General features: G+C 41.6%; 1 protein-coding gene across 1 annotated transcript in view; it reads right to left on the bottom strand.

The window, feature by feature from the left end:
* yjefn3 (YjeF N-terminal domain containing 3) overlaps nucleotides 1–16,911 on the bottom strand; it is a 49,179-nt gene extending 32,268 nt beyond the window's left edge. The window contains exon 1 of the mRNA XM_023404142.2: nucleotides 16,571–16,911. Within this exon, the coding sequence (XP_023259910.1) occupies nucleotides 16,571–16,638 (68 nt within the window). The 5' untranslated portion in view covers nucleotides 16,639–16,911. The remainder of the gene's footprint in view (nucleotides 1–16,570) is intronic.
* Nucleotides 16,912–17,864: the final 953 nt, after the last annotated feature.

Genomic DNA, 17,864 nt, shown 5'->3' with positions numbered 1-17,864 from the left:
GGTATTTGCTCAGGAGTTGGTGCAGACTAAAAACAGAGGAAGAAGAGAACGAATACTGACCTTCATTCATCAGATAGACGCAAACCCAACTCCAAATGAATACTAATGTTGCTCTGTGTCTGCCAGATGTGTAAATAGGTAACTGTTAATATGTTGACCACATCAACTTAAAAGGTAATAATATGACAGTGTTGTGTTTATAGTTTGTTCCACTGCCCCCAAGCAATTAAAAAGAAACCAGTTATTGCAGGTTTAAGACCAGACAAAGATGCATCAAAGGCAATTACCACCTAATGAAGAAACACAGGTTGAGGTTCAAAAGAATTCCCTGAAGTAGCAGAACAGATTTCTTTACGGGAAGCTCTTGGAGAGGTTTGAAAGTCTGACTGCAAAAGCAGAGTCATTTTTTTTCTCAGAGATTAAGACTTAGAAAGTCTGTTAGAAGAGTCTGAAATGAGCCATTTGAGGGCAGAACCCATCAGAACCAGCAGCACACAGGATATCATTAGTGTGACCTTTACTAGACCACTTTCTGCAAAATGTTTACTTGCAACAAGATAAGTGTTTGTTGACTTTTTTAAACAGATGTTGAATTTTGTGTTGATGACTGCGCTTTCCAAATGAGGTGTTTACACGTTCTGTACATGCCATGTTGTTTTGTATTGCGGCAAAAACAAAAAGCGAAGGTGGAGGTGTTTTGAGCCTGCAGGGCATGTATGCTGCAACCTTTGTGTCTTGCGCTCTCTGCATCTTATCCCCTGCCAGTTCATCCCTCGAGGAGCGACGACGGCGCAGGGTCAGCTGTCAAACGAAGGACTCACAGAGCGCCCACCAAGAGGCCCACATCTTGTGTTATTCTGTCAGTTATGTCAGTGATTGCATAGTGGTGACTGTGTTTTATTCTGTTTTATTCCACACTCGAGCTAAAAAAATGAAAAACACATCGAAAAAATACCTCAAAATATTGAGGTAATACATAATGTGCATGTCCTGATACGAGGGCCCTATTAACTGCATCTGGCGTTAGACTCAAACACACACACAAAAAAACATCTCAAAAAGTGGCCAGTGAAGAAGATGAATGCTTCAGTGTTCATGGGTGTAGTGTGGGTGACACTGAAAATAAAACTTGCAGCATAATTACATTCATTCTTTTTCAGCAAGTGTCCCCATTGCAGACTTTAAAGCCCCTGCAGGAGAGCACAGGGCCTTATTCCTGTGGATACAAAAGACTGATTTCCTTCTGCTGCTCACATTTTTTATGGCTCTATTTTGTCACCAATAAAATGCAAGACGAGAGAATCCCCAGACAAAGTCAGGGCAGGACAAAAAAGAAAATGATGCCTCTACTGCTGCTGAAAAATCTCCACTTTCTTTTGAATTCCCTTCACATAAATTGTTCATTCTCTTCCTGCCTAATCATGCTGTGTGTGTGTGTGTGTGTGTGTGTCTGTGTGTGTGTGTGTGTGTGTGTGTTCATCATATGTATATGAATGTGCCCGTCTCTCCTGGGTCATTTCTCTTTCACTGAGAAAACTATTAGGTTAAGAATACACGTTGCACATAAACAACCAAGTGCACATCAAACCCACAATGCCACTGTCTCTTTGTTTCTGACACAACTGCAGGCTCACACAAGTGCACCTGCACACACACACACACAAGCGCGCGCACGCACGCACACACACACACACACACACACAGCACAGGCTGTGTATAATTGATGAGCACAGCAGTAGGGGGAACCATGAGAGGGACCAGAAAGCCACCACATCCAACCTGGCATTCGGCCGACCTTTCGTGGCTACGCTGCCATGTATGTATGCATATGTGTGTGCGTGGGTGCACGTGTTGGTGTGTTTACCATGCTCGGGTAGCAGGTGGCAGAGAGGAACATGTGAGAGGTGTAAAGAGACTGAGGCTGATAGCAGTGATGATGAGGAGAGTATTCTTCAGGGACACACTGAATGAAACCAATGATGGGAGAGTTGAAACTAATGTTGAGGAGTGAAAGAGGAGTTGCCTCTGTGAAAGTGAAATGAATAATTTGTTTATAATTTATTCTTTGTTTAATCATTTATTCACTGTGTTATAATGGTGTGATTTCAGAGCCAAGCCTGTGCCGACAGTAGGTGTATTGAAATGTGGGTAACTGGGTACGAAAAGTTGCCCTGTTGCCCTGAAAAAACACGCAAAACACTGACAATCTCATCAAGCAAATGACCAAGGTGTAATTCATAGTTTTCTTTAAGGCAGAGCCGAAGGCCATGATTGGCCTTTGCCCAAAAACAACATAGTATTAACCAATTGGAAAGAAGCTATGAACTATCCCCAAGCTGGACAGTCAGTAGTCAAGATGAATATAGGTCCAGCTGCAGTTGACAGGGAAAAGAAGCCTCAACACAGAACATCTGGATTGCATTAGCATGATGTTGTCACTGTCTTCAGTTCCCCACATTTCAATACGCTTACTGTAGGTAGAATTTCTTCTGAAAGCACACAATTAAAACAAAGGGAATAAATGATAAGTACATGGTTCTTACTAATTGTGCTTCCACACCTCTAGTGAGAGCAGAGCAGCCAGGCATGACAATACACCTGGAGAGAGACTAACTGCAGCTTCAGAGGATGCGAGTGATGTGAGTCAATCGCACAACCATGAAAGTGGTGTTTCACAAAAGCAATTAGCCAGCACCATTGTGTTATCAGCACAAACTCACGATACATATGTAACAGCCTCGCAACTTGCAAGAAATGCATATTAAATTCCAGCTGCCGCTCAAACTTTCTCCCGGCTCCAGACAGGCCCTCGGCATCATCCCTTAGTGACAAACAAGTCTGTCTGTTAAAGGTCCATGTGTGCAGCTGTGACCTCGGGCTACCACCGGCTTTTGCACTGACAGGCTTGGCTGTAATGTATGCACATGTGGCATTTCCCATACATTAGGAACAGAATGTCACACAAGCTGTGCAGCCTAGGGAGCCTTACTAGGGTGTACTATATGAAAAATTGGTGGATTTCTGTGTGCATGCATGTGTGTGTGTGTGTGTGTGTGTGCGTGTGTGTGCCTGTGTGTGCGTTCAGTCAATCTTCATCACCTCCCTCTAAGATGATTAGGAGGTGAAAGAGCAGCTACAGCAGGGGGAGAAGGAGGTACAGATGTCTCTTCCGCACACTGCAGAGGTGTGATGTGGGGGAGGAACCGTCACGCAAAGCCTGTTTCTGACACTGCTGCCTACACAAACACTTTCATCAGCTCTGTTTGATTCCACTGGTTTGTATCAGTGAAGCCACCTGGCAGATATTAGACTGATGGCTGACCATTAGATTTCCTCACAGGCTTCCAGTCATGTCACTACAGCATTAAAAAAAAAAAAAAAACACTTGCAAAAACTTAAAACTTGATCAAATTAGGAGATCCACCGCTCATCAATACAACCATGGATGCAGTGCTGCTTTAACTGGACTGCAACTCATCACTTTCTAACAGTGAGAACAGGCAAGATATAAGTTTACCACAGCGCCACAAACAAAACCCTTATCTCTGGTCACTACATATCAATTATGCACAGTCTAAAGTTACTGACCAAAGAACCCAAGATTTTTAATATTCCTGTTCATAACTAAATGGATGAACATTATTAAATCTCCTTAACGCTGGCTAATCTCATTACCTTGACCTTGAGTGTGCCGTAGAGGGTGATTAAATCGACGGAGGAACTTTATTTAACTGTTACCACTTCAAAAATGACCTGTATCCTAACTCTGCTCTAGGTCACATCCATTCTTCCATATATTCATTTAGCTGTATTTACTGTATGATGTATTACAAATGTATTTGTTTAATTCCACTGTTGTTTTGTCTTTATTTCTCTATGGTATTAAGATGCAATATCTTACTATAGTTTGTTATGGTTGTATTGTTCCTATTCACAGATGGATACCTTAATTCTAAATTTGAATTATTGGTTATTATAATAATTAATTCTAATAATTAACATCATTATTATTATTATTAGAACAATTAACTTTGGGGGGTGTGTGGTCTGCAGTGCTGAACATTTCTGACTGGTCGAGTACTCGCTGCATTTTATTTCACCCACCATGTTTTAAAGTCTGCATGGAGCGTGCAAGCGAACACATTTTCCACACTGTGAAACAAGACTGGGAGCAGGTAAAAAAACTGAAACAGGACCACAACAACTGGAGATGCTAGGGCTGCCACCCGTCACGTATAATACAGGATCGTCCCATATTTGAAAATAAAAATGCTGCGTCCTGTTTGATGCATCGACTTTCCTCTATTCAACCTACTAGAGGCTGTAAAGCTCTCAGCATGAACCATGCAGCAACCTACACACAACCTCCTCTGCAGGTGTACGCGTCTACCTGTCTGCAGCATTTGATGAGTTCACACTTGTGCAAAACTTTCTCTCGACCTTACAGGAGTCGCCATTGCCTTCCAATTTGCAAGTGGGCCTGTGGACCAATCAATAGCTGTCAGGCTAGAGAGCGAAGTTAAGACCCTGGCTGTTTTCTCAATTCCACATAGCTGATCAATCACAGTGTGTTTGAATGGTGACTCTAAGTGAGTTGGAATAGTGGATTGTCAGCTTTGACAGAACATGGTCGGACGTGGACATCAGAAAGGTGTGGCAGGAGGAAACTATTCCACCATCTGACAAACACTTATGATGGGGAATAATGGCAGGTTTGAGCTTGTGAGAACTGAACACACACGGTAACTGCAGTTCTGTGAGCACAAGCAGGATTGTCCATTCTACCTGTGCCAGTCCTTGAGTAGCTGACTTACTCGATGCCGAGTTAGGGTATGACACTAACATACAGCCAGTACTAATGGAGCCTAGTGAGCTTGTCTTGAATAGTGTGAAGTGAAAATTTGAGTGGGCTCTGTCTGCACTTCCTGCTCATAGAAATATGGATGAAAGAGGTAACCACTGTTTTTCCTTTTTTTGACACATTCTCTTCCTCCTTTTTTTTTTGACATTTTTGAAAAGCCCAAAAATAATTGTGTCTTGGAGCGTTGACAATTTCATTGCCACCCACTCTATTTGTCTCTTATAACTATGGCAAACCTTTGGCCTTCATTCACAAACTAGAACGGCTCTCGGAGAGCGAAGACCTCCACCAAGGCCAGTGCCCAACAACATATACCAGACTTCAGAGAAAAACATTCAAATTCATAGTAAACAAACCAGATCTGCCCCAGAATGTAATGGAGTTTTCTTTGACCCTTTGCTCAATCCCTCCACCAAGTTTGGTGCAAATTGGTTAAGTACTGTTTGCATAATCCTGCTGACAAATAAGCAAACAAACCAACAGACAGACACGGATGAAAACATCCTTGGCAAAGGTAATTACAGTGAGCTGACAGAAATAAAAGAAACTGCAGAAACTTATGTGCCTTCCGCTCTCACTGACTTGTTATCATTACCACAATTATCAGATAATGCAAGCATTGAAATGAGATTTTTAGCTCTGGGAGCAAGACAAAGCAGACACAGACAGATGTGAGCTCATAAAAAGCAATATACAGAAGCATATCTCAAAAAACATAAAAGGCTAACAACATCTCCTCTCCCGTCTTTCAGTGTCGGTGCTTTTCTCATTTTCTCTCCGTCCACTCCTCTTCTCTCCGGGGTCTTGATCCGCTCTCTCCGAGTAAACATTTAGTTGATTGTCTGTTGATTCCTCTGTCTGGCTCTCCAGGTTGCCGTCTTTCTCACTGCATGCCTCTCTCAGCATCACAATTAACCCGCTGGCTTACAGGCCACCGGGGAGGCCAACCTTAGCAACTGTCCATCGTATCCGGGAGGCATGAATTGCTCTGCACCTCTATTGACTGTCTCATTGCAGGTACTGGACGACTGAAAAAAAAGATCTGAGCCTGTGAATATGTGGCTGTCTTGTAGCTCTTCTGAAAGATAACCAGCCTTTACAACTTTATCTGTTCTGTTTGATACACTGTCAGTTTTCACATACCTCATCAACACACCCGTAAAACTAGCATGAAGCTAATTAAATTTGTACATTACTGTTTTCTGTTGGGACCATTACCTTGACTTTCAAAAGCCAACTTTAATTTCTAATTGTATAATCCGTCAGTGAACAGGGAGGAGATGGTAAACAACAAACGAGCTATATCCAGAGCTATAAAGACAAGACAAGACAAGTCATTTACATAATCAGAATTCAGCGACGGTGTTCCTCCATTGGGGAGCAAAACAGAACCACAATCAGGACTCAGCAGAGCGAGACAGTGAACCCAATTACTGAATAGTGGAAAATAAAGCCTTCCTGGCTGCAAACGGTGGCACACACTGCAAACGCTGAAATGCTCACATACACACACATGAAGGCAAAACACAGTTGGAGACACAATACCTACAAACACAGACTGTTCCTTCCTTCAACTCACAAGGACAGAAATCCATTTACAGAAATAAAAACTACATCATCGATTCAGAATTTACGTAACAAGTCGACTTTCACCATCCTTGTGCCGCTCCCTCTCTTTCTGCCAATTCAATTTCATTTTCAATCATATAAAACTGGAACTGCCGAACAGAAAGAATACTGAGGGTGCCTCCAGTTTTAACTTGAGCCCTGCGAAGGTCTTTAACAAAAAGATCACCTGTGCACGTCTCAGTAAGCCAACATCTCTCGCTGGGGTGTAGCTGGGGTTGGTTTCTATGGCAAGTGGCACAAAGGTAATGTGAGTGACAACTGGTAACAGCTGGCAGAAAAGACACCATCCACCTTTTGATCTTATTATCAGGTTAGTGGTCCTCACCCACTGTTTTTTCTTTACCCTCAATCTGAATTTTTCCTCCTCTCCTCTCCTTTCTCTATGTTGGTCTATCTGCATCTTTCTCTGTCTCCCCACATTGATTTTCCAGTGAAGACAAAAGGCCAGTTTCTAGTGGGCATCGCTCCCATTCTGTCACCATGAGAACACTTTCCTTTCTGGTCACATTCCTCAGAACAGCTCTGACCCCTGTCAGCAAGTCGCCCACAGGGTTCAGAAGAAAAGATGCTGCAGGGAAAAGAAATTAAAAGCGGAGAGTAGATACGGTGTCTGCCATTTAAGAAATACGATGTCTATTGTTACAAAGTGGATTGCACTGCATTAAATTATTCCTGGAAATGTCTGAGCAACTGAAGAATCGTGTTGAAGAAATGGTAATCAGACTCCACTGGAGATACTGAGCGTTTTTATAATTATCTTAAGTTGCTGCTCAAACGAGAGAGGAGGAGTTGACATTGTTCAAGAGTCTGGAGATGGTCCAGGCGCTGGGCCACGTTTTTACGTCCTGGAAGGATCTCCCAGGAAGTTGTGTGGAAGGACATTAGAGCCTTTTTGCGACCATGACCTCTGAATTTTGATGCTCTGTGGTGCACTACAACAGGATTTGGACCCAAAAGTCAGACTCACAGACTCAGTAGCTAAAGTTAAAAAAAAAAAAAGTGTACTGAAACAAAGAGGCAGGCTAAGGTTAGTAAAATGTAGTCAAAGTTCAAACACATCTGAAGTGGAATAAAGTGGTAGATGAAATTTCAACCACGCAGACAAGGGTCAAATGAGCAGACAGAAAACTGACAAGCAGACTTGAATCCTACAGCCTGATGACCTAACAGATGACCTAACAGTCTCGATGGACTGCTTCAACTTGCAAAGTGGGGTCACATGACCCACTGGCCTAGCCAAGCTAGCACCAGGCCCAGATCTAGGGTGGTTCCAGACCGGTATGGAATTTATTTTGCTACAAGTCATTTGTTTCAAGTTTCCAGGACAGTTGCGTTTCGTGCTTGGTCACTGTTTACCTTCCTCTACATTACAATCAGACAAATTAGCACGGTTACCACAAAGTGGCTTAGTGATGGTCAACTCTTCCTTTGCAGGTCATTGGGAGTCTGTAACCAGGCAGATGTATAAACTAGAAGGGTAGCTGGGGAATGAGGAACTGAGAGAAACAGCTGGTGTGACTGGGAATGACAGAATGGCAGGTGAGTTGGCAGCTGACAGGTAAAATGGACTCAAAAAATGTGAAAGAACTAGTCATGAGTGTGTGGTGATGGATTGGTGGTTATGGCATTGAACGTATGGAGACTAAAATCCCAAACTCTTAATATGAAGTCTACTAATGGCCTATTTCAAGGACGATGTGAGGACATTGTCACTGAGGAAATATCAAATGATTTAAACTGCCCTCCTCTTTCACTTTCCAGTGATGGGCAGCACTGCGGGAATCTTCGAATAAATGAAGCCTTATGCCACATAAATCTTTGCGATTGACTATTCAATCAGAATGCGCCAAAAAAGATTTGATTGATTGTCCCTGCGTGCTAATGCCATTCAAAAATAAATGCCTGTGCGCATGTATACACAGCTCAGCAAGGGTTTGAAAACAAAGCCAGTAGGCAGTTATAATAATCAATTCCTCACATCAACCCACACTTGAAATCAATAATGCAAAACAAGACCGGAGCTCATGCTGGATTTAGGGCACTAATGACTTTTCAGAGGCGTGACACTACTTCTTTTTTTTTTTTTTTTTAACGGAGCACAATAAACCATGTATGTTTGTTTTAATTACAGCATTCATCTACTACTATTCACACACTTAGCCTGGACACGAGCCTGTATTTGGTACTGTGATACGGTCTGAACATTTGGAGAAATAACAGTGGAGCCAGCTGAGACATTCATGTTGAAATCCAAACCCTATTATTTGTAACGGAAACAGAAGTGCGGGGACGACAATACCACCAACCTCATCTACACACAGACACACAGTGATACAAACTCCTATAGTCCCTATTTCTTTCTTTTGCTCTCTCATTCCTGTCAGCTTCCTAAATGTAGGATTGTAAATCCAACCAAAAAAACTCACACACGATGACAATGCATCCTGGCTACACACATTAAAGCCTGAATAAATATCCACTGAGTAAGCACACAAACACAAAAGCTCACACACGCTATGACTTGGTGATTCAGATATGTAAGTAGTCTATCTAAAATATTACCTGTGATTACATTAACATTTATGATGAATTCATCTGGATTATGAAAAACTATGATTAGTACTAATAATAGTGTCTAATGTCTAAATGAACATCAGATTTCCATTGTTCATTATCGTCATTGCTGATATCTTAGGAACAAACAACATCACAACGTCACAAATGGAGCCAGAAAATAGCTCTGGAACATGAAATGGATCTAACAAACATTTTAGATGATTTTAATTTAATGTTTGTCTTCTTTTCAGGTGAAAAAAAAAAAAGGAAAATTACTAAAATGTCATATGAAAAAAATTACATTAAAGCAGCAGAAGAGCTTAATTAACAAAAGTTAATTGAAGCACAGTTTGGACCTGCCAAATGAAATAATGAGGTGTCTCTAATAATAGCTTGGTGCTCTGTCTCACTGAGTCAAATGAAAGCCCTTGTCATTCCTGCAAGATTTGAGTACTTTAATACCTTTGAAAAGGAAAAGTGATCTGAAAGTAGAAGCTGAATCACTCGCCACATGTAAGTACAATGGAGCAGTCAAACCAAGCTAACTCAGTTAAATCTAATCCTGGCGCTGCACAGCAAGAATGTTTCATTTTGAAACCAGAACTTAAACCAGAACACGGCTTCTTGTCAGGCGCTTCGGCCATTGTTGCGTTTACAAGACAAGAGGTTATAATGTCACCTATGACTATTTGATGAGAATTTAGCAGTGAGGGGCCTGGGGACATTTAAATGAAACACTCGCTACAGATGCTGCACTTGAAAACATTCAGCTGCCACCAAAGAGGCACAAGAGCCTATCAAGTTAACCCCTACACACATTAACACATAAACACATACACAGATTCTCACAAGCTTCATTTACATACACAGTCACATTTTTCCACTTTCAAACATAAATAATTGCGGTTTTATGCGGCTCTGGGCTTCTGTCTCAGTTACTGTAAATGTGCTTAATCATAATAGCAAAAGAAGAATAATGCATGAGCTCTGTTTCTGTTGAAACACACCTCAAAGGACTGTGAATTCTGCAGAGCATCCCTCCACTGTAACCACCTCCATTTTTGAGTGTGTTCGTAAAATGGGAGTCCAGTGTTTCAAGGGGGAGAAATGAGGAAGGTGGAGAGGCGCCAATGGTGGGAGAAAGAGCATGACGATGAGGGATAAGCAGGACAGGGAATTTTTTTTAAAGGTCAGTTTTTCAAGTATGAGACATACTGAGCTGCCTCTTATTTAGTAATGAGTGTGAGAGCCGGAGGAACTGGCCATTAAAATTTGCACAGTCTGTTCTCTAGTTCTGTCATCATTATTTAGGCTAATGTAAAGCTAACAGTTGTTAGAGCTCTGAAGGAGGTAAGAAACACACACATCATAGTGCCCCGCAATGTCCCTTTATGCTCATCCCCCTTCGTGATAACGCACATACATACACACATATACACACACAGACACACACACCCTCACAGTGTGAAGGTCATGTCAGGTGACATGAAAGCACTTAAATAATTGACACATCCTGACCCCATTACATCTTGCCAATTTAAAGCACAAATGATTCGCAATTACCACTGCACAGAAGGAATCTTGGGCGCTCTCTCTCTCTCTCTCTCTCTGTCTATACTATCTCTCTCACTCTCGTGTTTGAACATGCATAAGACACACACATACCAACACAATCCATGTGCGACTACTGCTGTTTGAAGGACAACTCATTGCATGTGGCTTGTCGGAGTGAACCCTAAGTGAAGATGAACAAACCAGATTCAATTCAATCTAAGAGTTTGACCTTTCTCACTCTGCTCTCATCTCTCCTCAGAACAACTTGTGCTAAAGCAAGATTAAGAAGTTTTTCTCTAAATCTGTCATTATATGTGTGATATAATCAAACTGCAGCACCTTGGAGAGAATATTGTTTTTCCTCACCCCCCCCACTGAAATCACTTCAATGATCCACAATGGACATAATGAGGAGGACAGAGGCTTGGCTCAGCCTTCCTCAAATGGCTCTCTTGTGTTCTTCTTCAACAAAGGTTGCTGCCTGGAGACTAATTTAAACCTGAATCAACAGGGCTTTGGGCTTTGGGGTGGTCAAGCAAATGAAAACAAGAGCTGTCAATCCTTAGGTGAAACTGAGAAATTGTGAATTCATCAAAACAAAAAGGTTTTTGCATTTACTTTCAAATTATTATTTCCCATTAGGTTGCTATGTATCCTGCCATACAGTAGCTCCTGTGTTGAAGAATGTAAGTGAAGGTTTTTTTTTTTTTGCCATCACTTTGGCTGTAGGGATTGGCCATGTCAGCTGGTCAATCAGTCGATCCACTACTGAGGTGCAGACTGAAATATGTCAACTAATACTGAATGGCCACAGTAGTTATCTGGCTCTCGTGGCTAGGCTTTGTTGCTAATTGGCAAACATTAGCATGTTAACATGCTAAAATAATGAAACACCAGGGGCGGGCGGGGATTTTTTACAGATAGGCAAGCAGAACCGCGCAGCCTCAGTGTTGTTTACCTTTCCTGGCTCATCGTCTGGGCTGTAGTTGGGAATCACAGAGGAACTTCGGTCTTGATGAGTCGTAGCATTTATTTACTGAAAAACAGCCTAAAGTGCACAAACATCACACCGCTACGTCCACAGCTACACCGCTGACTGCTAACTAACTAGGTAACTCTGCTCAGGTCGACAGCATCATCGCTTTCTCTCTCTCCCGCTACGCACACAACCTACGTACTGAGCTATTCCTGTAAGGAGCTGCTCTACTCCCGTAACAGTATTTTGTCTCAAACTTATGGCAGATCCCGTAAACTGATGAAAAAATGAGTGTAATTTGCTCTCTTATTTGCTACTGCTGCCTCTCACAGTTTCATAATCAGGTTTAGTTCCCACACGCATCTGAGCATGATGCGTCCAATATCATAACTGACCTCAGAACGGTAGAAGCCCTGTCAACGACAGCTATATTGGACAGAATGCTGTTCTGAGATCAGATTTAAGGAGAGATCTGGCTTGCACTTCAGTATCTTTTTTAATTGGACTTATTTCTAGCTTGAACTGACAGCAGGCCACTGTCAAGCATTATACTGTCCCTCCCAGCATGTGAGTATTGTCACTTTAGCATTTAGCCTCACAGAGCTGCAAGCGTGGCTGTGGTTGTAAACCAAAAAAAATACCATACTCTAACTCCTATCCCAAACCAGGTTTTCAAAGTAACTGAATCATTTTGTGTGAATGCACTTAGAGCTGTCTGGCTACATCTTTGATTATGTTATCTCACACTTTACTGCCATAGAAATATAACTATAATTCACTTGAAACCAGGCCTCAGTCCTCATCATGCTTCCCTTCGACCCCACTCTTCCCCACATGCACCTCTCTCAAACATAGTAATGGAGAACTCTTGCAGCTAATCTGACTTTAATGGAGGAGGAAAATTATGGCCAAACACTGCACTGGTAGCAAATCATCTCTCCCCCTCCATTCTTCCTCTCTGCATCTCAACCCCTCTGCCCCAATCATTACATTTGGCCTATAAATAAATACCTGCGCTGCCACACAGGCAAATGGAGCTGCTAACATGGGAATTGGTGGCAGGGATCTGAAAGGAGGGAGGCAAGCCAAAGGAATAACAATAAGCCTAATATGCATTGTTTCCAAGGTAAAAAGAGACATGAAAGCAAAGCGGGTAAAGTCAGACAGCTTGACACACTGGCAGCAGAACTGACAGACAGTCAGGCAGGCCAGCAAATTGAAAGGCAGACGAAAATATCTCAGACCAGACTAATATTTCTCTGTGCGACTGGCCCCAGATCCCAGGTGATGTGGGCAAAAGGGGAAAGGTGGACCAAAGAGCCAGAACATTCATCACTGTCAGAATGAAGAGAGGAGGACGAAGAGAAAAAATATCAGAAAGATCCAGAGGGAGAAAAGTGTCTAATTACATTCAAAAGAGCATCATAGAAATACACCGTGTAATGCTTTGAATTAAACAAATGTGGCACATTGTGCTGGCAGATGTTTGTTGAGTCATCCCTGAAAAAAAAATGCCGCTCAGAATAGTTTCTAAAATTCAGAGAAGCTTGGAAAATATTCAGGCTTTTATACTCAGATATTTTCAGGTCTCCCCTGCTGCTAGAACATTATTTGCTGTTATTTGATAGTAAAGAACAGATACAATCGAACAGCTTGAGGTGGTGAAATGTAGACAACAAGGAGCATCGACCTTTCGGAAACAGAGGTAGAGCCACTTAATTTGTCTGAATAAATCACACACACAAGTCCAGAATTCCCCTTGTGCATTTTACTTATCTGACCTTTCAAAAACTGTAGACAGCAGCCAGCGACTGTGCCTGATCCAAGACCAAGTCATCACCAGCTCAGAACCACCGCCAAGGTTATCGACATCCTCAGGCATCTCATCAAGTGCCTCTGCAGTACCTTTACTTTAATGTGCAACTACTACTTTCTGTTAATGTGTATGGACTGTGTTGAAAAAATTTTTTATTAAAGGCATGAATTAAGTTATTTCTTTTTATATTTGTTTCATATGTATGTATACACACGATGAAACAAATATAAAAAGAAAATCTTACAGTGTGTTTAACACAAAAAAAAACAGAAGAGCACAAGATGAGTCGTGCTCTGAATGAATTTGGATCTTCCTGCAGTCACAACCATTATCACACTAAAACAGCAGGATCATCACGTATTTAGATTTTCATGCATAACTTAATGGGTTTCTGCTCGCCTCTGGCAAATACATTACTTACAATTTTCTATATAATTATATCAGATCATTGAACAGCTTTATCACAAGGGTTTCTCGGGGCTAATATAATCTCCTGTTTTTTACATAAATCATAAGAGCTTATAGCGCCAGACAGTAATTAGATCCAAATTTTTCTTTGTTCACAAAATCATCTCCAAGGTTTTGCTTAAACAGGTTGCTATGACAGCTGCTTGTCAGCTATCAACTTGATTGGCAACAACCGTGGATATATGTCTATATATCATTTTAGAATGAATTATCATAGAATCACCGCACAAGCACTACGTATACATGCACACACACATGTGCACATTCACATACATAGACCCTGGTGATGATAGTAACTGTATAATCAATTACTCCTGCAGTATTATATGGGGGCTTTAATTGACTGCCTCAACTGACTGCCAGCCCCAATGAAGCTGCAGAGATCGGAGAGTCTTCGGACTGGGATGAAGCCTCTCGGGTGATGGTTAATTTGCCAGCCTCAGCTGCTCTGATTGCAACACACATGGAGAAGAATGTAAATGCAGGCAACGCAAAGGGTGTAATTACATACATTATTGAACCGATTTAATGTATAGGCACATGCACTGATTGACATGGCAATAGCAAAAAGAATGCGATGCAGACTGGTGTGTGGAGCTTAAAGCAGTTAAATCAATGACAGTAACTGTGAGGGTTACATTAAATACATGAGTCTCAGCGGAGATGCAGTGTTCCGTATGACGGCGTCTTTAGGCACCGTATGTCCACACATTCTGTAAAATCAATTAGGGGCACACAGAGTGATTTGTATTTACAAAAAGAATCAACAGAAAAGGGAAGCCATCTGTCTTGGTTATATTAAATGCATCATCCTATTTGAAATGTGTTGACGGAAGAAAGAGAAGAGTGATGTTTCCTCCTGAGTGACAACACACCCGATTTACAGTTGATTAAGCAGAGACAAAAACAGCAAGGCTAGAAAGCATTCAGCCATTCACACTCTAATCCTGTCATCATACTGCAGAATAACACAATTCCTTCTATTTAAAGGGGTTCAGTATGTACCACTGTCTGTGTGCATGTGTGTACACATATGTGCCTTTATACAGCTTATCATAGCATTTATATTGCCTACATAGATACACAATATGTTACCGTAGAGTATCCCACCAATTTAACATTACACTCCTGTAACATTGTTAGACTCATGATGGACAGTTGTTTTTTTTTGTTAGGATAAAAATCAATGTAGCACAATCATCTTTTATATTCCACTACTTCCTTATCTGGTGCCCGGTGCCTACATTATCTACTGCTAACAGTTTGGTCGGAGGTTCAGGTGTGTAATGCTACTGGTGGTTAATTTAGCCTCGAGTTGAAGAGCAGGCAACAGAGATATGGAAACTCTCTTCTTTCTATCTTCACACCCACAGATTCTTTTTTTTTTTTTTCATTTTCAAACTTTCAGCCCTCAGACCTGGCGCTGACTCAACTGACATCACTTGAGGCAGTTTATCAAACTTGTAAACAGACTTTGATGTGTGGAGTTGCCCTTTAACGGTGGTGCCCAAATTTACATTTAGCTTCTAGCTATTTATGTAAAATGTTATTTGTTTGTAATATACTGTGCTTTTTCAAAAAAAATGTCTTTGTCAGTATGGTTCATTCAGCTGCACCACATCCACAAATGTAATTGTAATTCTGTGTTAAAAACTGAGGTCTGCCTTAAGTTAGCTACATAAAAAGCTTTTAAACCTAATGGGCAATAGATTGTTTTCTATTATTATGTTTGGTTTAGTTTTTTAATCTGTGCCTTCTTTGATTGTCAGGCCAACATGTCACCTTATGTGAGCTGCAATTTTGGTGTCTAATTTTTGACCATGATGATGACTAAAGGCTGTTTAGTTAGCGTTGATCCCAGAAGGACTACAGACTGTCACTTGGAATTTAAAGTGGAGCCCAACAGAATAATCAATATGTGCATGCGCAGTCTGTGGGTTTATGTGTCTGTATCAAAGGTTGGAAAAACAATTTACGTGTGTTTCGGTATACGTACTGTATATCTGCAAACACACCACACATACACACGTATTAGATTAGAGCATTACCTCTCTTTTTGTTTCTCAAATTCAAAAATCTCTGTCTTCCTGTCACTCTGAAAGTAAAACTGGTGCAACAAGGGGCACATACACCATCCTAAACTTCAATTGCATAACAAACTTGATCCACAAATATACTGAATCATGAGATGCTTGGCTTGGTTGGTACTATGTGATGCCAAATTAAACATGGGCCTCCTAATTGAATAAAAGCTCATAAATGTAATTCAATTTGAGGCTTCAGCAGAGGGGAATGGGAGCAATGAAAAAAAATCAAGGCGGGCAAAGCAGAGTGAGTTTGTTAGGATGAACCATCATATTTCTGCAGGCATCATTATAATCCCCTTCATCATCATCATCATCACCAGTATTGGTGACTTAAATAATTGATCTCTTATTATTCCCTATCATCTCAAGCTTGCTCTGATTCACACAGACTGTTCATGTGAAGACTTCTCTTGGGTCCTACGCGCCACTATTTATCTCTTTCTCCCACTGTCCACTGGTTTAAGAACAGTCCTGTGAACTGTGTGACTGTAAACCAAACAGAATGGGAGAGCAGAACAGAGAAAGAACAGTTTGAAACAGAGATGAAGAGGCAGAAAAGCAATAGAATAGAACAGCAGTGAGTCCATGAGAGAGAGATGCCACAGAGATGGGCAGGTGCCTACCTGAGGTAGCGCAGTGGTTCTATGGTTTCAGCCTCTGCCTCAGCTGAGCTGTGGTTCATCTTGTCCATCTGTTTTCACCAAGCACGTTTTGGCGAATATGAGAAAAGAGAAGCTGTGCCGTTCCAAAGAGACCACCTCCGTTCCTTTCTTTCTTTCGCTGATTCAATGAACACACTGCCTACTTCTTTTCCTGGGAACAGACTGAGTATCTAAATGGTCTGTGGCTCTTGATTGGCTCAGACACTGGAGAATAATTACTGGCTGCTACACACACACACTCTGAATCTTGCCTCTGTATCTCTGCCTCTCCTTTCCCACTGTGGCCCCGGCTCATTCTCTGATAAAACCAGCTGGCTCCGTGGATCAGCTGCGCTCACCGGGAAAGCCAGCCAATTAAGAATCAGGAGGCACGGTGCTCGCCGGCTGATTGGCTCAGGCTGTCGCAATCGTAGCCGTTCAGTCATCCAGGGTGCATCCCCCTCCACCCCACCTCCCGACTTCCCTCCCTCAAATTCACACAAACACAGACACACACGTTCAAGCATACTCCTAAGCGGCAAAAGGATCCCTTGATGTAGAATCTAGAGCAAGCATCAGAGTGAGGAAACACTTGACTGCTCAGTGAAATCACAAACACTAACACCTTTCATACGATGGTGGGCGGTGGGTAAAGCCCATTACCTAAACTGAGATAATAATACTATAGTACCTGAGTGGGTACATAACATTTTGCAGCTCCAGAACATATGATGGTTGATATAAAAGCGACTATAAATGACCCCAAAAGGACTTACATGCATGGAGAATAATCATATGGATTTAGGGAAGCAGAAGAAAACACTTGCTATCATTAAAATGTCAATAATATAACATACAAACATGCAGTAAAAGCACACACACAAATGCAGACAGAGGATATGCATAGTAGTATCTCAGGGAGAACCTGCAGCTGCCAAGGAATGAAGCTCATAAGTGGGTCGTGGCAATGAACAATAGCTCACATTCTTATTTAAAGGTCTCTCTCTCTCTCTCTCTCTCTCTCTCTTTCTCCCACCAGTTTGTTCTGACTTCATGACCATTCCTTACAGCTCAACAAACACACTTTGTTTTATATTACAGATTAGGGTGTAGGTTTTTGTTTTTCCACCAGATTACACTGATCAAATTCCTGTGAGGACAACTGAATGTTGGTATACTCTGCCACCTAGGGGTACTACTATTTACGTTGTAGACAAAGTGGGGGCTGGAAAAAACTGATCATTATTACCTAGAAAAGCCATAAGAGCAGACAGTT

Source organism: Seriola lalandi, unplaced genomic scaffold (assembly GCF_002814215.2).
Source record: "Seriola lalandi dorsalis isolate HSWRI2012SDOR001 ecotype SW California unplaced genomic scaffold, Sedor1 jcf7180002054224, whole genome shotgun sequence".
Taxonomy (NCBI): Eukaryota; Metazoa; Chordata; class Actinopteri; order Carangiformes; family Carangidae; genus Seriola; species Seriola lalandi.
This window is presented reverse-complemented; position numbering and strand designations above follow the sequence as displayed.